Source organism: Gallinula chloropus, assembly GCF_964237585.1.
Source record: "Gallinula chloropus genome assembly, chromosome: 19".
NCBI classification, from domain to species: domain Eukaryota; kingdom Metazoa; phylum Chordata; class Aves; order Gruiformes; family Rallidae; genus Gallinula; species Gallinula chloropus.
In genome coordinates, this window is record NC_140104.1 from 6,890,445 (window position 1) to 6,917,593 (window position 27,149).

Here is a 27,149-nt window from a genome sequence, read left to right on the forward strand (position 1 = left end):
AGGGCTGATGGGGAAAGCCCCCAGCAGCCAGTTGTTGCTAGAGGCAGGAGGTCAGCAATGAGTCTGCCCAGGATGTGCCATGGGTTTGGTGGCAGCATGGTGGGCCAGTGACATCCCCCTGGAGCCTGGCAAGGGTTGGAACTGCCCACAGTTGGGGAGGGGTGTCTGGGTTGGGACAGAGCTGTCCCTAACTGTTCCTGCCCCTTGCAGGCTGAAGGACCTTTTCTACCGCTCCAGCAACCTGCAGTACTTCAAGCGGCTGATCCAGATCCCGCAGCTGCCAGAGGTGAGGCCCTGTGTTCCCCACAGCCAGGAGCAGCTACAGGGTGGGTGGCAGTGGCAGAGCACCCAAAAAGGGGTGGCCTGTCACCTTGCCGGGGCGGTGCAGGTCTGGTGGGGGCCGAGGCTGGTCCCTCACATCCCTCCCTGGGTGGCCCTGCGGGGTCTGGCTCTGCCCCGATGGGTCCTGCACAACCAGCTCTGCACCGGGGCAGGATTTCAACAGTCCCAAGTCCTGTGGCAGCACCGGTCCTCCCCCACCCAGCCACGCTGCCCTCCTCCCTCCCTTCCCCCCCCAGAACCCTCCCAATTTCCTGCGTGCCTCGGCGCTGTCAGAGCACATCAGCCCCGTGGTGGTCATCCCGGCCGAGGCGTCCTCACCCGACAGCGAGCCCATCACGGACCTGGTGGAGATGGACACGGCCTCACAGGTGAGCCGCTGCAGCCCTGCCCCACCTCGGGGTGCTGGCAGGGGGTGGGCACCCTTTGGCTCCATGACCAGGGTTGTTTCTCCAAAAACTTGCCGGGTTGGGGGGCTGAAGAGATGGGGATGGCCTTGGGCTGGGGGAGCATCACTGCAGGGGCCGTGTGGGTGCTGGGTGTCACGTGTGGGTGCTGCTAGGGCTGAGCCAGGCCGAATGCATCCCGTGGCGGTTTGGTGCCCTCCAGCGATGGCCGGACGGGTTGTTCAGCTCCTGGCTTAGTTCTGGCTTAGTCCTGGTTTAGCTCTCAGCTCTGGGCCCACCTGTCTCCTGTCCAGGCGCTGGGTGCAGGCGGGGAAGGGGGATCTGGTGGCATGGCTTTGAGGACATCCCCCTAGGAGTTAGCTGGGGACAGACCAGTGATGCTCCATGTTCAGCGTGGTCACCACATCGAGTGCCCCAGAACCCCGGGGAGCACAAGCCAGCAGCAGCCCACCCACACAGGCTGGCTCGGCCATGCTGTGGGCATGGGACTGGGGCTCCAGGGTGCTGGTAGGTTCCCTCCTGGGTGCTGGTAGGTTCACACTGGGCCATGCTGCTCTCCCCACAGAGCCTGTTCGACAATAAGTTTGATGACATCTTCGGCAGCTCGTTCAGCAGCGACCCCTTCAACTTCAACAGCCAGAACGGGATGAACAAGGATGACAAGTGAGTGGAGCCAGCAGTGCCGGGGCAGCCAGGACCAGATCTGGAGCTCCCCAGCGTGGTGTGGCTGCTGCCTGCTGGCTGCCATGGCACAGCACCCGTGGTGGCCCAGGGGACACCCAGGATGCATCCCCAGGTCACCGATGTCTCTTCTTCCCAGGGACCGGTTGATCGAGCAGCTTTACGGGGAGATCGCAGCGCTAAAAGAAGAGCTGGAGAACTTCAAGGCTGAGGTGGGTGACAGCTGCCTGGTGATGGCAAGGCAACGTGCCACCCATGTGGCAGCCCAGGAGCAGGGTGAGCCCCGCCAGCTCACACTGGGGACGGTTCTGGCTGTGTTCTCAGGCAGGCAAAGCAGTGACCCTGTCTGTCTGTCCTGCCCTGTCCCTGTCCCTGATGGCTTCTGCACCCCAGCCATCCCTGCCCAAACAGAGGGGTCCGCGGGGGGAGGTGGGGGGCCAGGCTCACCCCCTCTGCCCAGCACTCTCAGTGCCTGCACCCTGCAGTGTTTGGGGCTCAGCAGGGTGCTACCCCTGGGGTGGCTGCTGGGCAGTGTGGGCCGGTGGCTGCCGAACGGTGCCAGGAGCTGCCCCCCTGCGTCCCCACAGAGCGCGCGGGGCTCGGTGCAGCTGCGCGGCCGCGCCAGCGAGCTGGAGGCCGAGCTGGCCGAGCAGAGGCACCTGAAGCAGCAGGCGCAGGACGAGAGTGAGTTCCTGCGGGCAGAGCTGGAGGAGCTGAAGAAGCAGCGGGAGGACACCAAGAAGGCTCAGAGGAGCCTGACTGAGATTGAGAGTGAGCGGGGAGAGCCGGCACACGGCTTGGGGTAGGGGGGGAGCCCCGGGGAGGGAGGCTGGCTGCTCACCTCAGCACCCCCGTGTCCGTGGCAGGGCGGGCGCAGGCCAATGAGCAGCGCTACAGCAAGCTGAAGGAGAAGTACAGTGAGCTGGTGCAGAACCACGCTGACCTGCTGCGGAAGGTGGGCTCCCCAAACCACCCCCCCGCCCCCCTTGCATCCCCTGTCCCAGCGGTGTCCCCACGCCGCGGGTCGCTGAGCTCCTTCTCCACCGTTGCCAGAATGCAGAGGTGACCAAGCAGGTGACGGTGGCCCGACAGGCCCAGGGGGATGTGGAGCGGGAGAAGAAGGAGCTGGAGGACTCCTTCCAGCGGGTGAGCGAGCAGGCTCAGAGGAAGGTGAGCAGGGATGCAGGGGGACATGGCAGGGCTGGTCGGGTGGGCTGCACCATGGGTCACCAGCACCGGCAATCCCTGTTCTTTTCCCTGCAGTCACAGGAGCAGGCAGAGGTGCTGGACACGCTGAAGCGGGAGCTGGCAGCCAGCAGGCAGGAGCTGCAGGTCCTCCAAGGCACCCTGGACTCCAGCACCCAGGTGAGAGCCCATGGGTGACCCCACCAATCCCACCGCTGCCCCCAGCAAAGGAGGGGTCCCCTACTGTCCCAGTGCTTGGGCCATGTGTTCCCCATCTAGGAGCATCACCCACCCTTGGCCTGACAACCACCTCCCTGTTCTCTTCCTCCCCACATGTGGTGGGTTTAATGGTTATACTGGGGGGGTTAACGCTCCCTGGGCGCAAGAGCACGTGGAGCGATGGCCTTCAGCAAGAGCAGGATCAGGCAGGGAGGCTCTGCCCAGGCAGGGAGCAGGCCATCACATGGCAAGCCATACCAAGAGGGCTTGTCATGCCTGCAAAGCTCTGGAGCACAGCCAGGGTTTCCAGGCTCCTCGCAGAAGGCAGAAGCCGCCAAGAAAACAGAGCTGCCCATCCCTGGGGCGGGCAGAATCGCTGTGGCGGAACAGGGATGGAGCAGGGACTGGGATGGAGCAGGGTCAGCTCCGGGGCTGGCAGCCAGCACCCTTCTTCCAGTCCTCCGTCAGGATGCTGATGGCCATAAGAAGAGGGAATTTTCACTGATCAAAGCAGAAGCACTTTCTGGGAGCCTCAGTCGGCCCTAGGCAAGGCCATGGGTGCTGTGGGGTTACTGCCACCCTGCTGGGCTGCTGGCACCCGCTGCGATGCACCAAGCAGAGGCGGTCAGGGTGGCCCGAGCCTGGACCACAAACAAGTCCCCCCAGCCAGAGGGTTTTCCCACAGCACATCCCTGACACCGTTTCATGCCTCCCCAGGCAGGCGCGGAGCAGGGTGCCCGGATTGCTGGGCTGGAGCAGGAGAGGGACCGCCTGAGCCAGGCAGCGGAGCGGCACGGGGAGGAGATGGCTGCTCTGCGGGCTGAGCTGCAGCAGCTGCGGGACACGCTGGGCCGCGAGCAGGAGAGCAGCAGGATGGAGCTGGAGACGCTGCAGACCCAGCTGAGAGACAAGGTACCCTGGGGACACCAGGCATCCTGGGGACACCAGGCATCATCCCAGCATTGCCTGCCCTCCCGTGCCCAGGGGGGGCGGCTGGCACTTAGAGGCAGTGGTGGGGCATAGGGGTGGGTGCCCACCAGTGTGGAAAGGGCAGTGACACCTGCCCCGGCTCTGCTTGGCAGGAGAGCGGGGAGCGGGCGCTGCGGCAGCGCCAGGCCGAGGAGCAGATGGCCCTGCTGCAGGGCACCGCGCGCGAGGCTGAGCGGATGGTGCAGGATGCGCTGGGGCGGCTGGAAGATCCCGCTCACATCGGCTGCACCGGCTCCGCGGGTGAGTTGGTCGCTGCTTGGCAAACCCGGCACTGCCCCTGCCGTGCCCTGTGCCAGCGGCAGCGAGCGGACGTGCCACATGTGTCTGAGCCCTGCCCGCTGCCTGCCGGCAGATTGCCTCCTGTCCAGGACACTGGCAGCCTCCGAGTGCGTCGAGCGGCTGTGGGATGCGCACGGCAAATACCTTTCCGACGGCGCGGGTGAGAGCGAGGGGCTGGGGCCAGGCTGGGGCACGGGGCAGCTCTGGCACTCATGTGCCTGGCGTGCGGGCACTGAGGTGTGTGCCCGCTGTCCTGGCACAGCCCTGGGGTCTCTGTTGCCCTGCCTGGCCCTGTTCGCCCACCTCATCAGCGACACCCTCCTGCATGGCAGCGCTACCTCCCATGTGGCCCCCATGGAGCCCGCCGACCGTAAGTGCTGCCTGCCATGGTGGGCAAGGGCCGGGGCCGGCAGGCACGTTTCTGGGGAGGGACGGGGCTGTGGTAGGTGGGGGACCAAGTGGGCAAGGTGCTGAGGTAACCGGGATGTTAAGACAGGTGGGTGCTGGGTGGGCAGGATGGGACAGGGTCCCAGCACCCTGAGCTGCTGGCGCTGCCCGCAGGGCTGCTGGAGGCATGCAGGCAGTGTGGCGGCGAAGCCATCAGCTACCTCAGTGCCCTGCAGGACCCAGGGACAGTGGAAGGCGCCGACTGCCGCCCGGTGACAGCCTGCCTGCGCCGGATCAGTGCCATCGCGGAGGTGGGTGTCCTGGCGGGGTGGGTCAGGCTGGGCTGGGCACCATCTGAGTGCTGGGCTGGCTCTGGACAGTCCCTGTCACCCCACAGGAGCTGCGGCCCAGGGGCCTGGATGTCAAGCAGGAGGAGCTGGGTGACCTGGTGGACAAGGAGATGGCAGCAACAGCGGCGGCCATTGAAACAGCGTCCGCACGCATTGAGGTCAGGGGTGGGGTGTCTGCAGGCCCCACAGTTGGGGTCCCTGCCTGCACCCCTGGGGTGAGGCTGGGGTGGTGCGGGGTTCAGCACTGCCACTCTTCCCTCTACCAGGAGATGCTGAGCAAGGCGCGGGCTGGCGACACTGGGGTCAAACTGGAAGTGAACGAGAGGTCAGCGGTGGCCGTGGGGCTGGAGGGAGCTGGGCAGGCAGGAGGAGGCCCAGCACCACGGGTGGCACGGCTGCCCCACAGCTCTGAGGTCTCCCTGCCCCACCCGTGGGGCTCAGTGGGGCTCAGTGGGGTTTGCCTTGCAGGATCCTGGGCTCCTGTACGGGCCTCATGCAAGCCATCCACATCCTGGTCCTGGCCTCCAAGGACCTCCAGAGAGAGATCGTGGAGAGCGGAAGGGTGAGCTGGGAGCAGGGGTGTGAGCAGGGCAGGGGGGCAGGTGCTTGGCCAGCTGGGGACCTCCACATGCCCACTGGGGCTGCGTACCCCCTGCTTGGAGTCTTGGCCCATGGGGCACCAGCACAGGTTGCTGGGAGCTCCTGCCCCAGCCCAGGGTCTCGCCATAGCTCCAGGGTGTCACAGAGGTCCTTCCCCTTCCAGGGGACCCCCTAACCTCCTGGGTTCAGCGTCTCCATGCCTCCCATCCCCATCCTCAAATGAAACCCTGACTGATGCGGTTTCCTTGAGAGTGGGGGCTTGGGGGTCCCCACCCCTCTGTCCCCCAGCCCCAGCCTGTAACTCTGCCTTTCCCCATGCCAGGGCGCTGCATCCCCCAAGGAATTTTATGCCAAGAATTCCCGCTGGACTGAGGGTCTGATCTCCGCCTCCAAGGCCGTGGGCTGGGGTGCCACCGTCATGGTGTAAGTGTCACCAGAGGCAGGAGGACAATGGTGGGGTCCTGCTATCCCTGCGGGGAGGGGCTGGGGCTGGCGCCGGGTGCTGCAGCCCCTCTCTCCCCTCCCACAGTGACGCTGCTGACCTGGTGGTGCAAGGCAAGGGCACCTTCGAGGAGCTGATGGTGTGTTCCCGGGAGATCGCCGCCAGCACCGCCCAGCTGGTCGCAGCCTCCAAGGTAGGAGCCCACTGCCCCAGAGGCTCCTCCAGTGCCACCCGTGCTCAGCTCTGGGAGATGCTCTCTCCCTACACCAGCAGCAGCAAGGCTGCTCCCCTGGCCCTGCTTTTGGGGTGACCCCTGGGCACCACATCACCCCGAGCTGTGGGGGTGCTCCCCTGGCAGGGGGGTGAGCACACCCTTCCTTGCTCGCTGGGCAGGTGAAGGCAGACAAGGACAGCGCCAACCTTTGCAAGCTCCAGCAAGCCTCCCGGGGCGTCAACCAGGCCACGGCCGGTGTGGTGGCCTCCACCAAGGCCGGGAGGTCGCAGGTGGAGGAGAAAGGTGAGCACAGGGCTGCAGGAGCACAGCTCTGCCCTCAGGTGTCTGCTCACCGGGCACAGCTTCATCTCTTCTGGCAGCTGCCCCTTGCTGGCAGCATGGGGGCTGCTGGTGGGGTCCAAACTGGGGGACAGAGCTTGAGAGGGGGGTGCTGGTTCTTTCTCCACAGACAGTATGGACTTCTCCAGCATGACGCTCACCCAGATCAAGCGACAGGAGATGGACTCACAGGTAGGAGGTTCCACTCCCTGATAATGCCTTGTTTGGACTAACGAAAGGCTGACAGAGCTGGGGGAGAGATGGATCCCTCCCTCCCTGCCTGCCTCCCTGCTCCTGGGCAGCATCAGCTCCCAGAAAAGCCCAGGGTGGGCAGGTAGCAGTGGGGTTTGCCCAGGGGCTGGGAGCAGTTGGTCCCTGAGCTGTCACCATCCTGGTGCTGGCCATGCCCACTGGGCTGCCCCATGGCCCCCACCTTCACCTGGCACAAGCATCCCTGGCCAGGGAATTCCCTGGGCACTCTGCCTTCACCTGCCTGCACAGGCAGCACCCACCTGAGCCCAGGGCCCTCCCTAGGACCACACTGCCATCGGAGCAGTCACGGGTCATACCTTGGAGGCCTTTGGGCTCACCATCGGGGTGGTAACGGGCATGAAATGGGGGTACCCAGCCCCACACAGCTCTGTGTCTGCTGGAGCCCCTGGGTGCTGAACCAGGCGTGGGGTGCCCACAGTGTGCCTCCTGTCCTTCAGGTGCGGGTGCTGGAGCTGGAGAACCAGCTGCAGAAGGAGCGGCAGAAGCTGGGGGAGCTGCGCAAGAAGCACTACGAGCTGGCAGGAGTGGCAGAGGGCTGGGAGGAGGACGGTGAGTGGGTCCCAGCCTGCTCCAGCTGGGAGGCCGCTCTGGGAGGGAACAGTGCTGGGTGGGGAACCCCTGTGCTCCAGGCAGCCCAGGTTTGGCTCCACTGGCACAAGCAGAGCCTGGGGACAGTCAGCACGTGTTGGCACAGCCACTGGGACCCAGACCTGCGCTGGAGGGGGGGGGGGACCTGCATTGTCCCCGGGCAGATGCCCAGTTGCTGCTGGGGCTCTGCCCCCCTGCAGAGCCCTGGGGTGCGTGGCAGGGGGTTGCTGTGGGTACACTGTGTCGCTCAGTTTCCCCCCCTGCGCTCTCTCACCACTGCAGCCACAGATTAGTACCCGGGGCAGGAGCAGGCGCAGGGACACCCCCGCCGCAGGGACACCCCCGCCGCAGGACCCAGCTCCGTGCAGCCTTTTGCGAAGATCCCCAGTACAGCGGCGCAGAAGCCAACCCCGAAGCACACGTCCCCCATGTCCCCCCCTGGCCCTGCCAAGAGCCACCTCCAGCTCCGGAGCACCGAGAGACGCCTGGCGAAACCCCAGGCCGGAGCCAGGCCTGGCCAGCCGGAGCCAGGCCTCACCAGCCGCAACCCGCACGTGTATTTATTTGAGCTGCTTGGGGTGGGGGGGGCCCTGGGGGGTGTCTTTAACCCTTTAGTTTTGTTTTTGCACAGATTTCTTGAACTCTCGGAGCCAGCTCTGGCCAAGCGAGAGCTGCCGGGTGTCGTTCAGCTCTCGCTGCTTCTCCAGCCTTAACCCGGTCCCTGGCTCGGCACGAACATCCAGCCCCCCCTCCCCGGGAAGGAGCCTGCCAGGGCCCCGGGGGTGCCACTGGCTTGGGAGCCGGCTTTTGGGGTGCTGCTAGGCTTGGTGCTAGGCGTGCCTCCCGCTCCGGTGGGGGCACTGAGTGCCTTTGGCCGCTGCAGTGTGGGGAAGAGCGTTCCCATGGGACCACCCGGCTGGTGGGCTGGGCTGCAGCCAGCAGCGAGGAGGGAGCAGGGTGGGCAGTGGGATGGGTGCTGCCATAAGGTCCTGCCCCTGAGCCCAGGGTCTCAAAACACTCCCCCGCCCCCCCCCCAGAGCTGGGCTGCCCTGCCCCAACAGATCACTGTGTTCATGCCAGCAATAAACCCTCCGCAAGGTGCTGGGCAGGGTTTGGGCAGCCACGGTGCCACTGCATAAGCCACCAGCTCCTGGGGATGTGGGGTGGCTCTGGAGCAGTAGTACGGAGGGTTTGGGGGGCAGCTGGGGTGCCCCAAAACTAGAGTCTCCCACAGCCAGAGGGAGCAGCTCCCTGTACCCACTCTGGGCTAGTGGCACCCTGTGTATTTGCCCCCTCTTTTGGGGGAGCAGTGCTGGCAGTGCCTCAGGCAGGGGCAGCTGGGGCCTCACACCAGCCAGGGAACCTTTGTGCCTTGGGGCAGTGGCCTCAGTGCGGGAGGGTGTCTGCCAGCTCTGCGCCCCCCACCCCCTCTTGTCTTGCTGTGGCTGGGACAGGGGGGTCACACGGTGCAGTGCTGTCCCTCTGCCCCACAGCCACCCCTGTGGTCCTGCAGGTGCTGGGGTGTCCATCCTGCACCCTGCCTTTGGGCAGCTGCTGGTTCGGGGGAGGGGGGGGAGCAGCCAGACCAGCGCCCATGCACCCATTAGCCTTTCTCCTGGGGGGTGGGTGAGCTGTCAACATGTGCTTTCCAAGTGATGTCCCTCAGCTGATGGCTAGCACTCAGACCTGCCTGCATCCCCTTGCCCAGCCAGACCGTCACCATGGCCTCAGGGCTGCCACCCCCACTGCCCGGGAGAGCTCAGGGACACAGTGTCCCTGCATCCCCCAGCCAGTCCCGCTGCCAGCACGCCTGCTTCGTGCCCCCAGGGACCCCGCGGAGGCTCCTGCTGCCTCCCCAACCTGTGCTGGCTCCCCTCCCCGTGCAGTACCAACCATCCTGTTGCTGCAGGGCACGGGGAGCCCCAAAACCCTCCCTGCTCTTTGGGGGAGGGGGGGGAGGGGGGGAGTATTGTCTGCAGGGGGTACCCCCAACTACCTCAGGCCTCCAGGCCAGGGCCGGGGGGCAGCAAGGGGGGCATGGCAGCAGGGGGGCTCAGGGATGGCGGCATCGCTCGGCCGAAACCACTTCTTTTTGTACCTTGGCCGGGCAGGGTGGGGGGAAGTGTCCCCCCGCGGTCCCCAGTGCTGGCGGCTGGTGACGGGGCAGCGGGGTGCCCCTCCACTGCAGGCTGGGTTACTTCTTCTTTCCTTGTATAATAATAATAATTACTACCTTGTGTGTGCTGGGTGTTTCAATAAAGCCTCCAGCCCAGCCCCGTGCCGGGGCATGGGGGGGGGGGGAGCCTGTGTCACCGCAGCAGTCCCAGCCCCCCAAAAACGGACCTCGGGAGGATGCTGTGGTGGTGACCCGACTGACGTCCTAGTGATGATGTCCCTCTCCCCCTCCCTGGCTCTGCCCCCCACATCGCCTCTCACATCACCTCTTGTTCCTTGGCAGGGGCTCAGGTCCCCTTGTCATTTCCTGGGGGGGGGGGGGGGGGGGGGTCCACCGCTCCCCCTGCCCTCCCTGTCAGTACCGTGGCGTGGGGGTCCCGCTGCTGGGTGGGTGGGTGGTGGGAGTGTCTGGAGGAGGGGCGCGGTGCTAAGGGGAACCCTCGGCCCGGCGGGGTACTGCACCGGGACATCCCGCTCCCGGGGGGAGCATCCAGCCCCCCCCGCCCTGCCGGGGCTGCCGGAACGAGCCCCCGTCCCCACAGCCGCGCCCCGCCGTGGGCCCCACAGGCGGCACGGCGGGCAGCGCGGCCCCGGCCACTCGCATCCCCCGGGGACCCGGCAGCGTCCTTCCCGCGGGGCGCCCGGCGGAACCGACGCAGGGACCCGCCGCTGCTCCCGGAGGGGACGGGGCCCGGGCACGGGGCGCCGCGCCTGCGGCCAGGAACGGGCGGGAGGCGGGCACGGGGCACCGGCTGTGGAAACGGGGGCGCGGGGGGGGTGGGGACGGGCCGGGCCAGGGCAGCGGGATGAAGGCGGCGGACACCGGCGGGGCTGGGGGAAGCCCGCGCCAGGCCCCGCCCCGCGTCCCGCCCCGAGTCCCGCCCCTCCCGGCGCCGCGCCGCGCAGTGCATGCCGGGAGCCCGCGGCGGGCGGCGCGGCGCGGCGCGGCGGGGCTGTGCTGGGTTCCATGGCGGGGGGCGGGCCGGGCGTGGGCCGCTGCGGGCGGTGGGGCACGGCGGCGCTGGCCGTGGCGCTGGCGCTGGCCTGCCTGCTGCTGCGGGGAGCGCTGCTGGGCGCGGCGGCGCTGGGAGCGGCGGGGGCCTGGTGCGCGATGCGGCCCGGCCCGCCCGCGCCGCGCCCGCCCGGGAAGAGCGTCGATAACGGGGGCCCGTCCGCCGGCCCCGGGCGGCCCGTCAGGGTCTTGCCGCGGCGGTTCGGGTAAGCGGGGAGGGCGGGAGGCGGCGGGGAGGGAGGGCGGAGCCCCGCGGCCCGGCGGCGCTGACCCCGACCCCTCTGTGTCCCCGCAGGGCCCCGCTGACCGCCCCACGCTGCTCGCCGCAGGCTCCGCGCTACCGCTGCCCGCCGGCCCGGAGCATCGCGCCGCTCGGCCTGGCCTCCCCGCGCCGCCTGGCCTCCTCGCCCCGCAGCCTGCCCTGGGCCCGCCGGGCCAGCCCGTTCTGCAACGCCGGCCGGCCGGCCGCGGGCCTGACCCGCTCCCCAAGGTAAGCGTGGGAGCGGCGGCGCCGCGGGCTCAGCTCTCGCGTGGGCGGCGCCGGGGGAACTTCGCCGCGATGGCCCCGGGCGGGGGAAGCGGCTCCCGGAGGCATGGCCCGGGGGGGAGGGGGTGCTGCTCCGGCCCCATCCCGCCTTGCTGGGGGCTCCCAGGAGATCCCGCTTCCCCGGGTGGGTGAGGTGGGGGGGTATGTTACTCCCCCTCCCAGAGCCTCAGATTGATTGGGGCTGGGAGGGACCCTGCAGATCATCCAGTCCATCCCCACTGCCAGAGCAGGATCCCCTTGAGCAGGGTGCAGGGGGCATTGTCCCTGCGGGTTTGATAAGCACTGCTCAGGGCCCCATTCAGGCCCTGGCTCACAGAATCACAGAATCTTAGGGGTTGGAAGGGACCTCAAGAGATCATCGTGTCCCACCCCCCTGCCAAAGCAGGCTCCCTATCTCATATTACATAGATAGGCATCCAGATGAGACTTGAATATCTCCAGAGAAGGAGACTCAGCCACCTCACCTGATGCCTTGTGCTGCTTTGCCCCTCAGCTTGGAGCAGCCGCTCTTGTCTGTGGCCTCCCCAGCCACCAGCAGCCCGGACCCGTGTTCCAGAGAGGCTGTGCTGAATGCCCTCCAGAGGACCAGGAAGAGGCGTGTGGAGGATGAGGAAGAGGAGGAGGAAGAAGAGGACCAGACTTTTGTGAATGATCAGGAGAGCAAGAGAAGGTAATGACCCAGGACTCCAGGGCACTGCCAGTGCACTGGGAAGGTAGTAAACGGGCCTGGCACTTCAGTGATGACAAGTGGGATGTGTCCCAGAGAGCAGCATGCGGGGCCCAGTGTGACCAGGAATCTGGGTGGGAAAAGTGCTATGGGATGTGAACTGCAGAGAGGAAGCATGCTGCATCACCCAGCGCTCTGGGCTGTGTCAAAAAGTCTTCCAAGACTTCATTTTATCCTGGGGATCAAGGGGACGTGGTGTAGTTTTTTGTCTGGGCAAGCTCCTGGGGTCAGGTGTGTTCCCCTGGGCTTGGGAGAGGCTGGGCTGTGGTCTGGGAAGCCTGGCAGGGCTCCCTGGCAGGGAAGTGGCATCAGTCCTCGCAGGGGGTTGCAGAGCAGGGAACTGTGATGGGAAATAGCGAAGGTTCATCATCCCTGTCCTTCAGTCAGCCTGGGGCTTCCAGGAGAGATGGATCCCCCGGTCTCAGAGCCCTGGGTAGGATCATCATGCTTTAAAAGACCCTCCCACTTCCTTTGTGTGCTGTAGTTGGCAAAGGGAGGTGAAAACATGAGGGTAAACAGGAGAGACTGTCTCCTGCTTTTGCTGGTCAAGGTCAGAGATTCCCAGCTCTGAGCTTGAAGAAGGAAGGGTGCAGCGTCTTTGGCAGCGCTCTGGGAAGGACAAGGCGTAAGTCCTGGGTGTCCAGGTGTGCTGGGGCCTCTCTGACTGCCCAGGCACAGCACTGTGTCACTCCTGGGTTTTGTGCCTCCCACTTGTGTCTGTGGAGGCCGTTTGCTGGTGCTGGGGTGGGAGCAGGGGACCCAAGGGGCCACAGAAGAGCACCGTGGGCAGCGGTTGGACACGTGGTCCAGCTGCTGGGGCTGCCCTTGTGCTGTGGCACAGCGTGCTGTCCCCTCCTCCAGCACTGGTGTCCCTCTGCCTTGGAACCTTTCCCAAGGCTGGGTCAGTCTGAGCTCCACAGAACAGCAGGGTAGCAGGATGGGTGTGTGGGCAGGGTCAGCTTGGGGGTTTTCTTTTGGGTTTTTTTTTAACATGCTGAGAGCCAGCTCAGCCACAAAAGCCAATTCTGAAGGTGTTAGAGCCTGGCAGGCACGAGGGATGCTCATAGGCAGAAAACCCTGTGACCTTCAAGGTCAGAAAGGAGCCACTGTCAGCTGGAGAGCGTGGGATCGCCTGTGTGATGGGGTCAGCGTGCCTGAGATCAGCTTGGGCTGATGGTACAGCCTCCAGCTTCACAGCAGGCTTTGCTTTAAGGCTTTCAGACTTCACTGCATCCTTGCTGCATCGTTGGGAAGGGGGATCCGGGTTTTGACTTTGGGCAGTCCAGGACACTGGTTAGGAAGAGGTAGGTGATCTGAGTTTGGGAGCTCCAGGTCCGTTCCAGAAATGAGCTGCTGAGCCCCTCTGAAGTGTTTTGTCTCAGAACAATGGATTTGAGCAAGATTCTGTTACTAAAACTCCTCTGCCCAGCAGGCAGCTGACAGAGCTGCTGGTGCTTGGGAGGAGGCAGCTCAGGGTGAGGGTCAGTGAGGACAGGACTGGGAGGAGAGAAGATCTGCAGCAGGGGATCTTCTGGGGAAATCCTCTGTCTGGGGGGTTGAGAGACAAGAAAAAAGCAGGAGTTTTCTTTGGAAGGGGTCTTCTCCTGAGGCTGGGGAGCAGCCCCTGCCTCTGCTGCCTCTGTTCTGCCCTCTCTCCGCAGGCGCCACGACAGCAGTGGGAGCGCGCAGTCGGCGTTTGAGCCGCTCGTAGCCAACGGTGCCTCCTCCTCTCTCATACCCAAGTAAGTGCCTGTCAGGAAGCAGCTGCTGTGAGCTGAGCTTAGAAGGGGGGGGGGGGGTGGTTCAGAAGGCTGTGGGCTCTGGAAAAGCGCTTGGCATTCGCTTCTGGAGCCCAGCTTCAGGGGGTAGCAAGGGATACCGGCCGTGCCTTCGGTCTGCCGCTCTGTGCATGGGCCCGTGGCCACAGGGGCTGTACCACTCATGAGGCTTATGCCCACGCCCTGCTCTCTAGGGGGGAGCAGCGTGGCTTTTCCCAGCCCACCCTGCGTTTAAAGGGCCTGTGGGTAGCGTGGTGGGGAGCTGACGGGATCTTCTCAAACCTCCCCCAGGCCAGGCTCTCTGAAGAGGGGCCCCATCTCGCACTGCCTGGATGACAGCTCCAACAAGAGGTCCCGCACCTCTTCCGTGAGCTCCCTCAACAACACCTACGCTGGCGGGATCCCCAGCTCCAGCCGCAACGCCATCGCCAGCTCCTACAGCTCCAGCCGCGGCCTCGCCCAGGTAGGAAGCGCCCTGCCAGGGGCCGTGCCGGAGCCCCACACACTGGGGCACGGCCCCCAGGGATCCATCACGCTGTGGAACTGGGACGCTGGGCTCAGGGGAGAGCGCTGTGTCCCCGGTACCTGGCAGCGGGCGCTGCAGGGACTCTCCGGTGCAGCTCGGCCAGGCAGGCTCATCTCGCCATGCCTTAGGCAGCTGCCAGGCTGGCAGCGATGGTAGTTGTCCCTGGCAGTTGTCCCTCTGTGCCTGATGCCAGGGGCGTCCCCGGGCTGGGCTGTCCCGCTGCAGTGCTTGTGTTACACCAAAGCGAGGAGGAGGCTTCTTTTGCTCTCCCCACTCAGCCTTTTGCCAGTCTGCTGGGGTGGATAGATCTGGGTGAAGGGAAAGGATGTGGCTGTGCTGCTCTGCCATGTCTTCAGCTGGAGTCAGACAGTATCGGAGCTGTGCGCTCCCACTTTGTCCCAGACCCCTACAGCAGTTGCTGAGCTGCAGTAAAACACTGCTTGTGTCCTGGGCCAGGCTTGGGTGTCACAGTGGGACACAGCTGGGGCTAACAGAGCTCTGCAGTCTGCAGGGAAGGGTTTTCTTCAGAATATATCCATGGGGAAGCAGTTCCTCTGGCTGGGGGGAGCCTAAAATCCCTGAGGTGGTTCCTGTTGGCTCCAACACCCTGGTGAGGAGGGGACCTGCTCCTGCCAGAGCAGCTGCACAGGGTGCCTGGGGCAGGCTCTGCTGCGGGAAGGCAGGAGCTGGCATCAAAGCAGCAGCATCCTTCCTCCTCGTCTTTGGGACTTGGCCTGTGGGTAACAGGCCTGGAGGCCACTTGCCCCCCATGTGGGCTCAGTTTGGGGTGCCCAGCTCTGCATTCCACTGATTGCAGCAGGGAGTTAGGTAGTGTTGGAGCAAGGGAGGCTCTGGGCTCCTTACCACAGCCCCGGGAGGTGGCAGTTAACTCAGAGCTAGCAGAAGGCTGGGGGGGCTGTGCCCCCTGCCCCCACAGCAGCGAGTTACTGCCAGTCTTCCTCTGCGTTCCAGCTGTGGAAGAGAAGTGGCATGAGCATGTCCTCGCTGTCCAGCCCGGCATCCTCCCGCTGCCAGACACCTGAGTGGCCTCTCAAGAAAGCCAGGTAACCACTTGCTTGCCCAGCAACTCCTGCTCCTCTGCTGTGAGCAGGAGGGGAGAAGCCGCCTTCCCAGCCACCCCGCTGCCGGGGCTGGAGCTGGGGCAGGCCAAGCCCCTTCTGAGACCACCCACTGGAGTGGAGACATCCTCCTTCTGTTGCTCCTTGTCCCTGCTGGCTCGTTACGCAGCGCTGGGCTGCACCACCCCTGCCCTGCTTGTGCAACAGGCTGGAGATTCAGGGGCTCAGGTTGCTCAGAGGTGACATTTCCTCGTGGCAGCACCATGGCTGGGGTTGTTTTAACACTGAAACCTTGGGAAGAGACAAGCCCTGGCTGTTGCCATCTCTTCAGCATCAGCTCAGGCCAGGGCTGTGCTTCAGCAGCTGCCTCAGAGCGCTGGCTGTTGTTCCCTGGCTCCGAGAAGGAACAGAGGAGCTCGTGTCAGAGCTAGAACAGACACAGTCACCTGCCGTGGCAGCAGGGACCCGCGAGGGGCAGTGACTGGCCTGTGACCCCTGAGGCTCAGCAGCTCAACTGAGTTGGGGTTCTGGGGAGGGGGCAGCTTCTCTGCTGGGAGCCCCTTTCAAGCTGGTGCGGTGAGGGCAAGGCTCTCATCCTGAGGTCTGCTCTCTGCTGGAGGCAAAGAGCCACACTGGGGATGCTGGTGGGGATGCTGATGGGGGTCCTTGGTGCGTTCGGGTCTTGCCCTGGGGGCAAGGCCGAGCCTGGGGTTGGCCCTGACTGGCTCTCTCCTTCTTGCACAGGGAAGAAGAGTCACATCGTTCCAATGCTTCCACTCCTGTGAAGTCCGACAAGGAGCTGCAGACAGAGAAAGGTGAGTGTTGGTGGGCCCCAGCTCTGTGCCAGGCTGGGATGGACAGGCAGCAGGACAGGGGGTTGCTGAGATCTGCAAGTGGGATCGGCCTGAGGTGTCATCTGGAAGCTGGGAATGTTCCAGTCCCAGGGCAGCAGCATGGATCTGTGCTTGGTGCATGCCCTAAAGGGATTTCCAGGTGATAACCTGGGGTGCAGACACAACAGCCCCTGTGTGCCAGCAGCAGTCCCTGCGTGCCAGTGGGCGCCTGGGAGCTGCCCTGTGAGGGGAATACCAGCACCCAAGCCAGCAGGTCTGGGTGTCAGCCCTGGGGCAAGACCCAGGGTACACACAGTGCCCTGATAAATTCCAGCCTGAGCTTATTGCAGCTCTCCCTGTGCTGAGGCGGGGTTAAAGTTCCTTGTGCTGGGGGAACGAGATGGGTGCTTGGGTCCCGTGGCGCAGCGCTGCCTGAGAGTGGAATTTGGGGGGGGTTGAGGTGCAGGTAGCAGTGTGCAAGGACCACCTGTAGAAGCAGGAAGGGGTCTCTGCCCTGCAGACCCCCAGTAGGCTCTGTCACAGGTGTCAGAGGAGCCGGCCGCTCTTCCGGGGCAGCGCAGCCTTAAAGCCGTGTGCCTGGCTCTGCCCCCTGAGCCGGCTCATCTGGAGAGGACTCAGAAAGGAGCCAAACACTCCCTGTGCCTGGAGCTGGTCCTAACGTGTCTCCTCCTGTAGTGGTGGAGACGCCGGTGCGGAAGAAGCAGAACTCCCTGAGCCCACCCTCTGCGGAGAGCAGCGGGCAGCCCAAGCGCAGGAAGAGGCTGCTGTCGTCTCGCCAGGAGGAGCAGTTGGTGCTGGTAGGTCGCTGTCTCGCAGCCCCTTTGCCCTCCTCTGGCGATAGAATGTGCTCACTGCAATTTCTGCAGGGCTGGGGGGAGACTGACCTGCCTGCCCTCAGGAAGGAGGCCCCGTCCTTGGCCGAGTGGGAAGTGACGCTATCCCCAGCCCCCGTGTCTGGTGGGCTGTGCGTGATTGTGCCGCCTGCTGCCGGACCAGGTAATGGCCTGGGGAAGGCCGGCCGTGCCCTCAGCGCCAAAATGCCTGCCGATCGGAGCTCTGCGGTAGCGTGCTGTGGCAGAACCACCTGCTCCATGGGTCTCGTGACGGCCAGCCTTCACCACACCTTCAGAGAAGCTCTGCTGGCTTCCCTGAGAAGGAGCTGAGCCGCTGCTCTCTCTTGGCAGCCCCCACCGCTTCAGCTGGGCTACTCTGTCACGTCTGAGGACCTGGATGCGGAGAAGGCGGCAGCGTTGCAGTGGCTCAACAAAGTCTTAGAGGATAAAGCTGGTAAGGGTGGGCTGGGAATGGGGTGTGGGGGGGGAACTGCATGAGGTGAGGACCTGGAGCTGGGGCCAGCATGGCACGAGGGTGTCTGTAGCACAGGGCGGGGGAAGCTGCTGGTGCAGTTGTGCATGGTCCTGGGCCTGGGGATGTTCCTTCAGGCTCTGCAGAGCTCGTGTCCTGGGGCAGTGGGTGAGGTTCCCAGGGCCAGAGCGGTGGGGTGTTAACAGAGCTTCCCTCCCAGCCGCAAAAGCTCTGCTAAGGGGTAGGATCCTACCCTGAGTCCTGATCTCTTGCTCCTTCCCAGCAGATGTGGCCCCCAGCACCACTGCGGAGTCTGCGCCCGTGTCCTGCGTGCCAGTGGCTGCTGTCACTGCCCTGGGGCCTGCGCCTGCCCTGGCAGCTCCTGCCCTGGCCGGCACCAACGTGCTCCTGGACAGCCTGAAGAAGATGCAGAGTGGCCAGGCCGCCCCCACAGCGGCAGGTGAGGAGGAGGGTCAGTGGAGCAGGGCTGTGGCAGGACAAGGCAGGAGCAGTGCGTGGCCTTGCTGGGTGGGAGGCAGGTGGCAAAACTCCCCCTTGAAAGGATCTTCTGGCAGTGGAACTGGCAAGAGGCCTGGAGGGGGATGTTCTGGGGATGCTGTGGCCCCGTTGGGTGCTGTGATAGGGTGGGGGGCTGGGGCTGGTACCAGGGGCTGGGTGCTGCAGCAGGGTGGCTGCCTGGCAGAAGGGCTGGCTGTGGCTGACCCCTGTCCCTAAATGTGCTCTCTTGCCCTTTCCAGACCCTGCCGCAGCTGTAGCAGCATCCCAGCCTCCTTCATCAGCCGCACAACCGCCTGCTCCCGCTGTGTCGGTGGAGTCGAGCCCTCTGCCTGCCACCTCTGGTGACACCAAGCCAGTGCCCATGCTGAGCACACCGGTGGCCCCTGCTGCCCCCTCTGCCCTAGGGGCACAGCCCCCCAGCAGCCTGGCATCCACTGCATTCACAGAGCTGGGCCCGACCCCCAGCAAGCCTCCCTCCTTCCCAAAGCCGAGCATCCTTTTCGGGACGCTGAACGCTGCTGCTGACACCCAGCCGGCAACAAGCGCGGCGGCCTCTGGGCCTGCCGCCACCACCACCACCACCACCACCACCCCCGTCTTCAAGCCCATCTTCGGCGCTCTGCCGAAAAGCGAAAGCACAGCACCCAGCCTGGGAGTCACCTCCGCCTCAGTCACCGTGCCTGCGAGCTCCGGCCTCCCCTCCACACCTTCCACCACCGCCATGTTCAAGCCCATCTTCGGCACCGTCACAACAGCGTCATCCCCAGCGAAGGCCTCTCCTTTTGCCTTCAAACCTGCGGCACAGCCGGCCTCGGCCGCAGACCCGCCTGCAGCCTCCACGACGGCCCCAGCAGGACTCACGGGTCTCCCCAACGTCATCTTCACCACCGCCGCCACGACAGCCGCCACCCAGAGCTCCTCCACAGATGCCACCGTCAAGCCCGTCTTCAGCTTCGGGATCAGCACGCCTGCCTCCAGCAGCCCTGCCCCCTGCCTGGCTGTCACTGCCACCACGGCCACCAGCACGGCGCAGCCCTTCCTCTTCGGTGGCCCGGTCAGCTCAGCACCCAGCACAGAGACCAGCTTTGCCACCCCAGGGCCTGTGTTCCAGTTTGGAAAGCCACCTCCGGCCACGGTCGCTGCCACCACCAGTGTCCCAGGAGGCCCTGCCTTTGGCCAGGCCCCTTCCAACTCAACGGCCCCTACCACCACTGTGGGCTTCAGCATCTTTGGAGGCACTGTGCTGACGTCTTCTGCCCCAGCCACCACAGGCCAGACGACGCTGACGTTTGGCTCCTCCGTTTCGGCTTTCGGCAGCTCCTTCAGCACAAGCGCAAAGCCGCCACCGCCGTATCCCGGTGCAGGGAGCCAGTCTGCCTTCAGCACCAGTACAGCAGAGAGTCAGCCTCCTGCCAGCAAGCCCACCACCGGCCCTGTCAGCTTCGGCCCCACCTTCAGCTTCGGATCCCCGGCGGCCCAGTCTGCAGCTCAGCCAGCATTTGGCAGCGGTGCTCAGCCAGCCTTCGGTACCCCCAGCACCCAGAGCTCCTTCGGTACCCCCAGCACCCAGGGCTCCTTCGGCACCACCAGCACCCCGGCGGCATTTGGGACCACCGCGTCGGTCTTCTCTTTCGGGACGGCCACCTCCACCACCGCCAGCTTCGGTTCCACCACCCAGACCACGAGCAGAAGCACCGGCACTGCCATCTTCGGCACCACCCCTTCTCCTTTCACCTTTGGGGCAACATCACAGCCGGGCCCTTCTGCTGGCGCCTTTGGGATTGGCACCCCCTCTCTGAGCAGCGGTTCCCCCGCCGTGGCCTTCAGCTTTGGGGCCGGGCAGAGCGGGACGACCCCCTCAGCAGCACCATTTGGCTCCTCCCTGGCACAGAACGCCCTGGGTGCGCAGGCTCAGAGCTCACCCTTCGCGTTCACCGCGCCCAGCATGCCCGACAGCAGGCCCGTGTTTGGAGGTGAGCTGGGGAGGGGGGACATGACTTCTCTGGGGGATGAAGGGCCAGGCAGGGTTGAGGCAGCAGCTCTCCTCCCCAGCCTTGCTGAGCTCCCCAGGCCCAGCAGCATGGTGGGGCTGGCGCTTGCCTCGCGCTGCCTTGCCGTGCGAAGGACAGTGCGTCCATCCCTCGCTGCCTGCATCCCCAGCCCTTGGCTGTGCTGAGGAATCCTTAAAAACTTAAACCTGCTGCTTCCTGGCTCCTTGGAATGCACCGGTCCCCTGGCTCCTCGCAGGCCTGTGTGGAAGGAACGGTCTTGCCAGTGCTTAAAAGCAGCTTGGCGGTTCTTGGCGAGGAGAAACCACTGCCGGACAGTGACCATGGTCGCTTCTTGCTCACCCTGAGGTTCCCCCTACTGCTTTGCACCCTGGCTGGGCCATCCCCCCTCCTGCCAGGCTGCAGCCCCCGTGCTGAGCAGCCGCTCGATCTAGAAGGTAGATCTAGAGAGGCTTTGGTTCCCCCCTGGCCACAGATCCTGCTGTGCTGCCCGCTGCCAGGAGAGCCCCAGGGGTTGCCAGGAGGGCCTGGCTTGTCCCATTAAGATGTTTCTTGGGCGAGGAGGTCGGGCCAGGGGGACTGCAGCGCTTGATTGCCCAGGGAGCTGTGCCATACAGGCACTGCCCAGGGTCCAGGCTCTTCCCTCTTTGCCAGGCCTGTCTCATGGTGGTGTGTGTCTTTCCAGGATCTCCCGCTCCCGCCTTTGGGCAAAGCACGCCCGTCCCAGGAGCAGGGGGGAGTGGAAGCAGCAGCCTTACCTTCGGGACGCCCAGCACTCCCGCCTCCGGCTTCGGAACAGCTGGCGGTTCCTTCGGTAAGGAAGGAGTGGGTGCGTTGTTGGCCTTGGGAAGCTGGTGGGGCATGTTGTCCCCTTGGGCTGGGGACAGCAGAAGGCATGGGCTGTGCTCTGGGCGAGCTCAGTGGGTACCTGCTGGGCTCTGTGAGGCAAAACCATCTTATCCTTGGGACAGCAGTTACGCTGCCCCTGTGCTAGAGCTGAGCAGGGCTGCAGGGTCCTGAGCACCCTTTCTGTTTCCAGGGTCATCCACCCCTACCTTTTCCATCGGGGCAGGATCCAAGACCGGTGGTCGCCAGCGGCTGCAGACGCGGAGGCAGCACACCCGCAAAAAGTAACCTGCGGTGCTGCTGGGCCCCCACCAGCCTGTGCCAGAGCCGCCCGTGCCGGCGCGGCCGCTCCGGGCTGGAGCAGAACCCAGCACGGGACTGGCAGCCATGGGGCCGGGCCCCTGTCCCCGATGCCAGCTGGAGACCGTGCCGGGTGGCAGCGACCAGGGTGGGACAGGAGAAGCTAAACCCGTCTTACTTGAACAGTTCCGCAGCCAGGGCTGGTGACTCTGTACATATCCGCAGCGTTTCCTCCCTCACTTTATTTTGCCATGTTTCCATGTTTCATAATATGTAAATTTTTTCCCGTTGGCTTCTTGTAGCTGTCCCTGTGCCCCCCCCCCCCCCCAGCCCCCCGAGAGCCCCTGCCCCGGGCACAGCAGCTGGCAGTGCCGCACGTCCCTCCCCAGGCCTGGCTGAAGGCGTTCCTGCTGGCTGCAGCTCCAGCTCCTGGGGTATGCTGCCTTCACCAGGCCCCAAAGCCTTTCCCCACTGTGTTATCCTGTGGCCTGGTGAACGCACTTCCAGACGAGGGCTCCACTTCCTCACCATCCCTGTAGGATGGGGGCTGGGGTAGTGCCAGCCCGGCTCGGGCGGGTGGGCTCGTGCCAGCCTGAGGCCGCGGGACGAGCATCTTGGTGCTCAGGGTGACCCGGCTCCTGCAGCTGGGTGAGAACCCCCTCGCTGGGATGATCCCCCCCAAAACGAGGACGTGCTGTAGCCCAAGACTTTGGCTGGAGGGGCAGGGTGGGGATGGTGGTCCCACCACTCTTCCCTGTCCCACCGAGCAGCCCTCCTCTCCCTCGCTGCTCCCCCGGGGCTGCGGGCTCTCCCCACCCACCCCGCTTGTGTGACTCCCCCTGTTTTGCTTTCTCGTGCTCCCGTGTCCGTGTGCTCATTGAACCGAGTTTGGAGGAAGAGCTGAACCGTGTGCGTGGCGGCATGTTGGTTATGCCGGATTTGCTGTTTGGAGTTTCTTTCTCCAGGGGCGCCCTGTCCCTTGGCAGGGGACGTGCCCTGGCTAATTGGGTGTTGACAGTAGCATCACTGCGTGGCTACTCGCGCTTGGGTGAGTCGTCCCTTCGTGTCGTGACTGGACAGAAGGCAGCTGGGGTGGTGGGCAGGGAGTCAGCCCCCTCCAGGCGTGGGGGCTCCGTCCCTGGCAGTCTCTCCCCTCCCTTTCCCTCTCTCCTGATGCCCCTTCCCCACCTCGGGGTGCTGTGGAGCCGCTCATGGAAGGAGTCCAGAGCGAATGGGTATCCCCCCCCCTCCTCAAATCCAAATTGCTTTTGGTTTTTCATTTCTACCCCCCCTCCCCCCCATCCTGGGTTTTACCAGCTCTGAGGAGCTACGGTGCTGCCTCCCCTCCTTCCAGTCCCAAGCAGGGCCCTTCCTCTGCCTGGGGACTCTGCAGGAAGAGGCTGCTGGGGCTGAGAGGCACCCAACAGCAGCCCCCCCAATCCCTGCCCTGGGCAAGGGATAAGCACCCCTGCCCACGGGCTCCCCACCACTTCCAGGAGTGCTTTGCTGCCGGGTTTTTTACTCTCCGAGCCGTGTGAGTGTGTGTGTCTGCCAGAACCTAAATTATAGAAAAAAAAAAAAAAAAGAAGAAAAAAACAACAAATATTTAAACGTTTTTTAACAAAATAAAAATTTATTTTTATATTTAAGCTACTTTGCCTTTTGAGTTCCTTCAAGCTTGGTTCAATGAGGTTGCCAAACCCCCGTGGCTGTTGGTAGTTTAGCTGTGTGTCCGGCGCGGCGAGGAGCCAGCCCGGCTCGTGGCTCTGCCCGTGGGATGAGTTGTGCTGGGGAAAGGCAGCTCCATCCCATGGGCCCAGCCAGTGCCTGCTCCTCCCCGCCTTTTAACATCTCCTTGATTTTAAAATGTGATGTATGTGGATGTGACTAAACCCCCCCTTTTCCTTTGTTTTTTTATTTCATTCTTCCTCTGAGGAGCAGGAGCTCTCGCGCGTTCCAGCCCTCAGCGGTTTGGCTGCCAGGAATGAGCTGCTTCTCCCAGCAGGCAGGAGGAGGGAGGTGGCCAGGTGCTGTGGGGTGCAGCAGGGACACAGCCCTGCAAGACCCAAGCTGGCGGGGGGGGGTATCTACCCTTCCCCAGCAGCGTGGGGCTTTAGAGCAGAGCAGCCCTGGTGCGTCCCCTCTGCCCTGAGCCTGCTGGGGTGGCAGCAGCAGATGCCAGACAGGGCCTCGGGGACAAGAGAGCCTGGGCTGGGGTCTGGCACAGGCAGTGCCAGGCGTGGCCTGGGGCACAGCACAGGGGCCCTAGGGTGTGCTGGCTGGTGGTGCTGCCCCCATGGAGGGGACAGCCCCTGGCACTAGGGCTGCCTGAGGAGGCTGGGTTTTAACTCTGAATGAAGATGTGGGCCGTTCCTGGTGCAGCTGGAGAGGGTTTCCATGTGAACACTGCGATTCTCTTCTTGCTTCTTAGGTCTCTGGTTTAAAATAAAAAGACTGTGCTCCACCTGCCTGGCTGCCTGTGACTCCGGGGCCCGAGCGGCAGCTGCAGCATGGGAACCCCAGGCTGGGTCTCCTCACTCCCCTGTTCCAAAGCAGGGACAAGGACAGGATTAGGATTATTACATTTTATTATTTCACTGTTTGGAGGCCGTGCTGTTGCGGGCTGCCCAGGTGAGCAGTGTCCCCCACTCCAGGCAGGTCCTGGGGCAGCAAGGCCGGGCAGAATCCCACTGTGCTGCAGCTGGTTTGAAGCTTCACCAGTGCTGGGCCCCACCAGACAGTCCTACAAAACGTTCTTTACTTCACCCGCTGCTTTTTCCTCTTCCTGGGAGCTGGCTGTGGCTGTGGCTCCTCCTCTGCTGCTGGCAGGACCCTGTGGACAAGAACCACACACCGGGGCTCACGGCAGGACCACGGCTCCTGCCAGACCCCTCACTCCTCCTCGTGCCGGGGAAGAAGCGCCCACCCAGCTGTGGTTCCATGTGTCTGTCCTGTCCCACCCTCCCACCAGACCCCCATCCCCTCTCACCCAGGGTCAGCAGTGTCCCCACACCGCTCCAGGACAGCCACGAAGAAGCCCTGGGTGAGCGTGTCTGCGGGGGAGGCGCGGAGGCAGCACTCTGCACTGGGGAAGGTGGCGAGTCCTCGGCAGGGCCAGGCCGGGAAGGCGTTCACCAGCCTGGGGGACAGGACAGGGGTCAGGGCAGAGCCCCACCAACACCCCCACTGCAGCCCCCAGCACCCAACACACCTGAAGGCTGAGCCCTGCTCCTGCAGCACAGCGTGTACCACGTCCTCATTCTCCTCCTGGTGCAGGGAGCAGGTGGAGTAGACCAGGCGCTGGAGAGCGGGGAAGCTCAGGGCATGGCTCAGGACCTTGCGCTGGAAGCCAGCCAGTGCCTGCAGCCGCTGAGCGCTCGGGGCAGCCTCCTCCCTGGGCAGCCGGCTCACCATCCCTGGGGGGAGAGCAGGTCAGGGCTCAGGGCACCCGGAGCCCAACTGTGGGTGGGGTGGTCAGAGCCCCGTGGTTACCTGAGCCACTGCAGGACGGGTCAAGGAGGATACAGGTCACTTTGCTGTACTTGGGGTCTCCAGGATCCACCGTCAGGAAGTCCTGCTGGGCCAGCTGGAAGCCGGTGACCCCAGCCCGCATCAGCATGGTGTTCATGGTGGCCAGGCGCTTGGTGTCCACGTCGAAGGCGAAGATCTGACTGAAGGCAGAGCCCCATCAGCACCCCAGCCAGCACCAGGAGCCACGCTGACAGCGCCAGGCTGCCCCAGCAGCCCCAACCCATCTGCCTGCTGGGCGGGCAGAGCTCAGGAGCTGTCCCCCCCAGGCAAGAGGACTGCACAAGGCTGGTATCAGGCCCAGGACAGGGGCAGGGGTTGGGAACTGAACCCCTACATGATTTCACATCCCCCTTAGGCCCTCCCAATGGCCCAGCACTGTCAGTCAGAGACACCAGCATCAGCCCATTAGCAGGGCAGGGTGACAGGCTGCAGCTCTTGCCAACTCCTTTCCTGGTGCTCTCTGAGGGCTTGGGGGGACCAGGACCCCCTGCACTCCTTTCCCTGCCCTCACCCTTTGTTCTTCAGGATGGCAGCCAGGTGGCTGGTCTTATTCCCTGGCGCAGCACAGGCATCAATGACATGGGAGCCAGCAGCAGGGCTGAGGAGGAAGGCAGGGAGGCAGCTGGCCTGCAAGAGAGCAAAGCCCAGTGAGAGCTGTGGGCAGCAAATACCCCAGGCCCCTCCTCAGGGCAGGGCTGGTGCTGCGGGTCACAGGCAGTCCCAGAGCTGAGCCCACCCCCACCACCCACCCCTGGAAGCTGCTGCCCGACCCACAGCCCCACACTCCTCCCAGATGCTGGTCCCCAGCTCCTACAGGGCATTTCTAGAGCTCAGTTCAGAGCAATTCATCCCATCCCTGCAGGCTACAGGAGTAAAACTGGGGGGGAACATTCACAGCCTCCAACCAGCCCACGTCAGTCAGCCCAAAGCCCAGTCACTGGCACGGAGCAAAGGGCCAACCCTCCACTCCATGTCAGGGGTTTTCCTGATCCTGCAGCCTCCCACTCCCCAGCTCCCCCACCTTGTCCTGCAGAATTATGTGTCCTGAAGTGTACAGCAGGTTGTCGTGGAAGTCCGTCTGCGGCGGGAAAACCAGCAGCTCCGGTAGGTGAAGATCCAACAAGAATTTCTTCCCAGAGAGGCCCCTCAGGTCCTCCACACTGCCCAGGAGACACAAGGAGGATGAACACAGTCCTGCTTCATGATGCCCTCGCTAGAGCCCAGGCTGAGAACCTCCTTTGCCCCACATATCCTCTCTGCTTCAGCACCAGGCAGCACCCAGAGAGGCAGAAAGGCACCAAGTAAGAGGAGCACATGATGGAGACCCAACCTGGTCACCGTGAGCACCGAGACCAACAACCTTCAGCCCGTGTTCCAACCTCCTCCCAAGCCCTCACCGCTCACCAACATCCCAGATAAGGTGAGATGGCAGAAAGAAGACGCGTACCTGGCTGCCTTGCCCAAGTAGGAGTAGCCCTGGCGCTTGAAGAAGTCAATCACATCGTCTACACAAGTCTTCAGGGTGTTGACTCGGACGTAGCGTGGTACCTGGGAGGCTGAGGAACCCCCACCGTGTCAGGCACAGCCCACCACCACTGCCAGCACGGGGAGAGCACCGGGCCTGGGGGCCCCACTCACCTCCAGGGCTCGCAGCCTGCGCCGGGGCCAGGAGCTCCTCGTTGCTGCTCACCTTCTGCCGCACCTTCAGGCGGGCCAGCTCGGCCTCCAGCCGGGCACGGTGCCGCCGGGCCAGCGCCTTCCAGCGGCCGCCGCACTTCAGGCCCTTACCGAAGAGCAGGTCGTACACCAGCACCTGCGAGGCCGTGGGTGAGCCGGGCCCGGGGCCACCCCAGGCCCGTCCAGGCCCCCCTCCCCCCCGGGCCCCGCCGCCCCGGCCGCCCTCACCTTGGCCAGCTGTGGGGGCAGCTTCTTCTCGGCCTGCAGCAGCGCGGCGCCGGCCAGCAGCTCCTCCAGCACCGGGGAGTAGCGGAGCGTCTCGGACACCAGCGCGTACAGCTGCCGGATGTGCTGCGGGGCCGGGACTCAGCGAGGGGGCCGGAGCCTGAGCGCCCCCCGGCTCCTCCCAGAGCCCCCCGGCTCCTCCCAGCGCCCCCCGGCTCCTTCCTGCGACCCCCGGCCCTCCCCGGCCTCGGGCCTGCGCCCCCCACGCCTGCCCGTGGCTCCGGCCCCCCCAGCCCCCCTCGGCCCCGGCCTCTCCCCGCCTTGCCTCCTCCGCGCCCCAGCCCCTCCCGCCCCGCTCCCCCCCGGCCCGGCCCGGCCCGGCCCGCACCGGGAAGCCGCTGTTGTACACGAGGCTCTTGAGGCCGCCGCCGCCGCGCTCCAGCCCCTCCAGGACGGCGGCGGCCGCGCTGTACAGCGCCATGGCCGCGTGCGCCACTTCCGGCGGCGACACCTCCGGGCAGCGGGAGGGAACGGGGCGGGGGGGGGGTGGAGCCGGGGCGGAGCCGACAGCGCTCGGGCCCCGTGATCACCCGCCGGGGGCCGGGCCGGGGGTTCCCCGGAGAGGCGGGTTCGCTCCGGCTGGAGCGAAGCGGGCCGGGGCCTCTGTGGAGCCCGAGCTGGCCGCGGTGATGCCGCCGCCCAGCCGAGCCCCGCCGCAGTATCGGGAGCTCGGGCCAGGCCCGGCG

The 27,149-nt window shown here is 65.0% G+C and overlaps 3 protein-coding genes across 5 annotated transcripts in view; 2 read left to right on the plus strand and 1 right to left on the minus strand.

The window, feature by feature from the left end:
• Positions 1 to 7,932, plus strand: part of HIP1 (huntingtin interacting protein 1) — a gene marked incomplete at its 5' end in the record, with an annotated part of 38,766 nt that extends 30,834 nt beyond the window's left edge. Inside the window, 22 exons of the mRNA XM_084273230.1 lie at positions 211 to 286; positions 579 to 710; positions 1,312 to 1,409; positions 1,567 to 1,639; positions 2,015 to 2,198; positions 2,294 to 2,382; positions 2,481 to 2,597; positions 2,691 to 2,792; positions 3,549 to 3,743; positions 3,914 to 4,061; positions 4,174 to 4,260; positions 4,363 to 4,470; positions 4,662 to 4,798; positions 4,885 to 4,995; positions 5,104 to 5,162; positions 5,306 to 5,399; positions 5,760 to 5,860; positions 5,967 to 6,072; positions 6,273 to 6,396; positions 6,563 to 6,624; positions 7,143 to 7,254; positions 7,576 to 7,932. Coding sequence (XP_084129356.1) covers positions 211 to 286; positions 579 to 710; positions 1,312 to 1,409; positions 1,567 to 1,639; positions 2,015 to 2,198; positions 2,294 to 2,382; positions 2,481 to 2,597; positions 2,691 to 2,792; positions 3,549 to 3,743; positions 3,914 to 4,061; positions 4,174 to 4,260; positions 4,363 to 4,470; positions 4,662 to 4,798; positions 4,885 to 4,995; positions 5,104 to 5,162; positions 5,306 to 5,399; positions 5,760 to 5,860; positions 5,967 to 6,072; positions 6,273 to 6,396; positions 6,563 to 6,624; positions 7,143 to 7,254; positions 7,576 to 7,586 — 2,326 coding nt within the window. The 3' untranslated portion in view covers positions 7,587 to 7,932. The remainder of the gene's footprint in view (positions 1 to 210; positions 287 to 578; positions 711 to 1,311; positions 1,410 to 1,566; positions 1,640 to 2,014; positions 2,199 to 2,293; positions 2,383 to 2,480; positions 2,598 to 2,690; positions 2,793 to 3,548; positions 3,744 to 3,913; positions 4,062 to 4,173; positions 4,261 to 4,362; positions 4,471 to 4,661; positions 4,799 to 4,884; positions 4,996 to 5,103; positions 5,163 to 5,305; positions 5,400 to 5,759; positions 5,861 to 5,966; positions 6,073 to 6,272; positions 6,397 to 6,562; positions 6,625 to 7,142; positions 7,255 to 7,575) is intronic.
• Positions 7,933 to 10,435: 2,503 nt separating this feature from the next.
• LOC311198829 (nuclear envelope pore membrane protein POM 121C-like) lies at positions 10,436 to 21,215 on the plus strand (the record flags this gene model as incomplete). Its single annotated transcript, XM_084272843.1, has 13 exons — positions 10,436 to 10,686; positions 10,776 to 10,970; positions 11,521 to 11,697; positions 13,416 to 13,496; positions 13,824 to 13,995; positions 15,031 to 15,122; positions 15,882 to 15,952; positions 16,667 to 16,788; positions 17,176 to 17,278; positions 17,580 to 17,756; positions 18,055 to 19,788; positions 20,510 to 20,638; positions 20,864 to 21,215. 13 exons carry the CDS (start codon positions 10,436 to 10,438, stop codon positions 20,956 to 20,958), a joined length of 3,399 nt encoding a protein of 1,132 aa, XP_084128969.1. The 3' UTR covers positions 20,959 to 21,215.
• A 2,325-nt stretch (positions 21,216 to 23,540) lies between these two features.
• NSUN5 (NOP2/Sun RNA methyltransferase 5) lies at positions 23,541 to 26,904 on the minus strand. Of its 3 annotated transcripts, none has more exons than XM_084273152.1 (10): positions 26,792 to 26,904; positions 26,407 to 26,529; positions 26,140 to 26,284; positions 25,949 to 26,057; positions 25,523 to 25,661; positions 25,013 to 25,128; positions 24,463 to 24,641; positions 24,182 to 24,386; positions 23,960 to 24,109; positions 23,541 to 23,803 (listed from the first exon to the last, which is right to left on the minus strand). In XM_084273152.1, exons 1-10 carry the CDS (start codon positions 26,882 to 26,884, stop codon positions 23,728 to 23,730), a joined length of 1,335 nt encoding a protein of 444 aa, XP_084129278.1. In that variant the 5' UTR covers positions 26,885 to 26,904; the 3' UTR covers positions 23,541 to 23,727. The 3 variants fall into 3 exon arrangements, with proteins under 3 accessions (XP_084129278.1, XP_084129277.1, XP_084129279.1); XM_084273151.1 differs by having other exon boundaries at positions 26,140 to 26,314; XM_084273153.1 differs by lacking the exon at positions 23,960 to 24,109 and having other exon boundaries at positions 26,140 to 26,314.
• Positions 26,905 to 27,149: the final 245 nt, after the last annotated feature.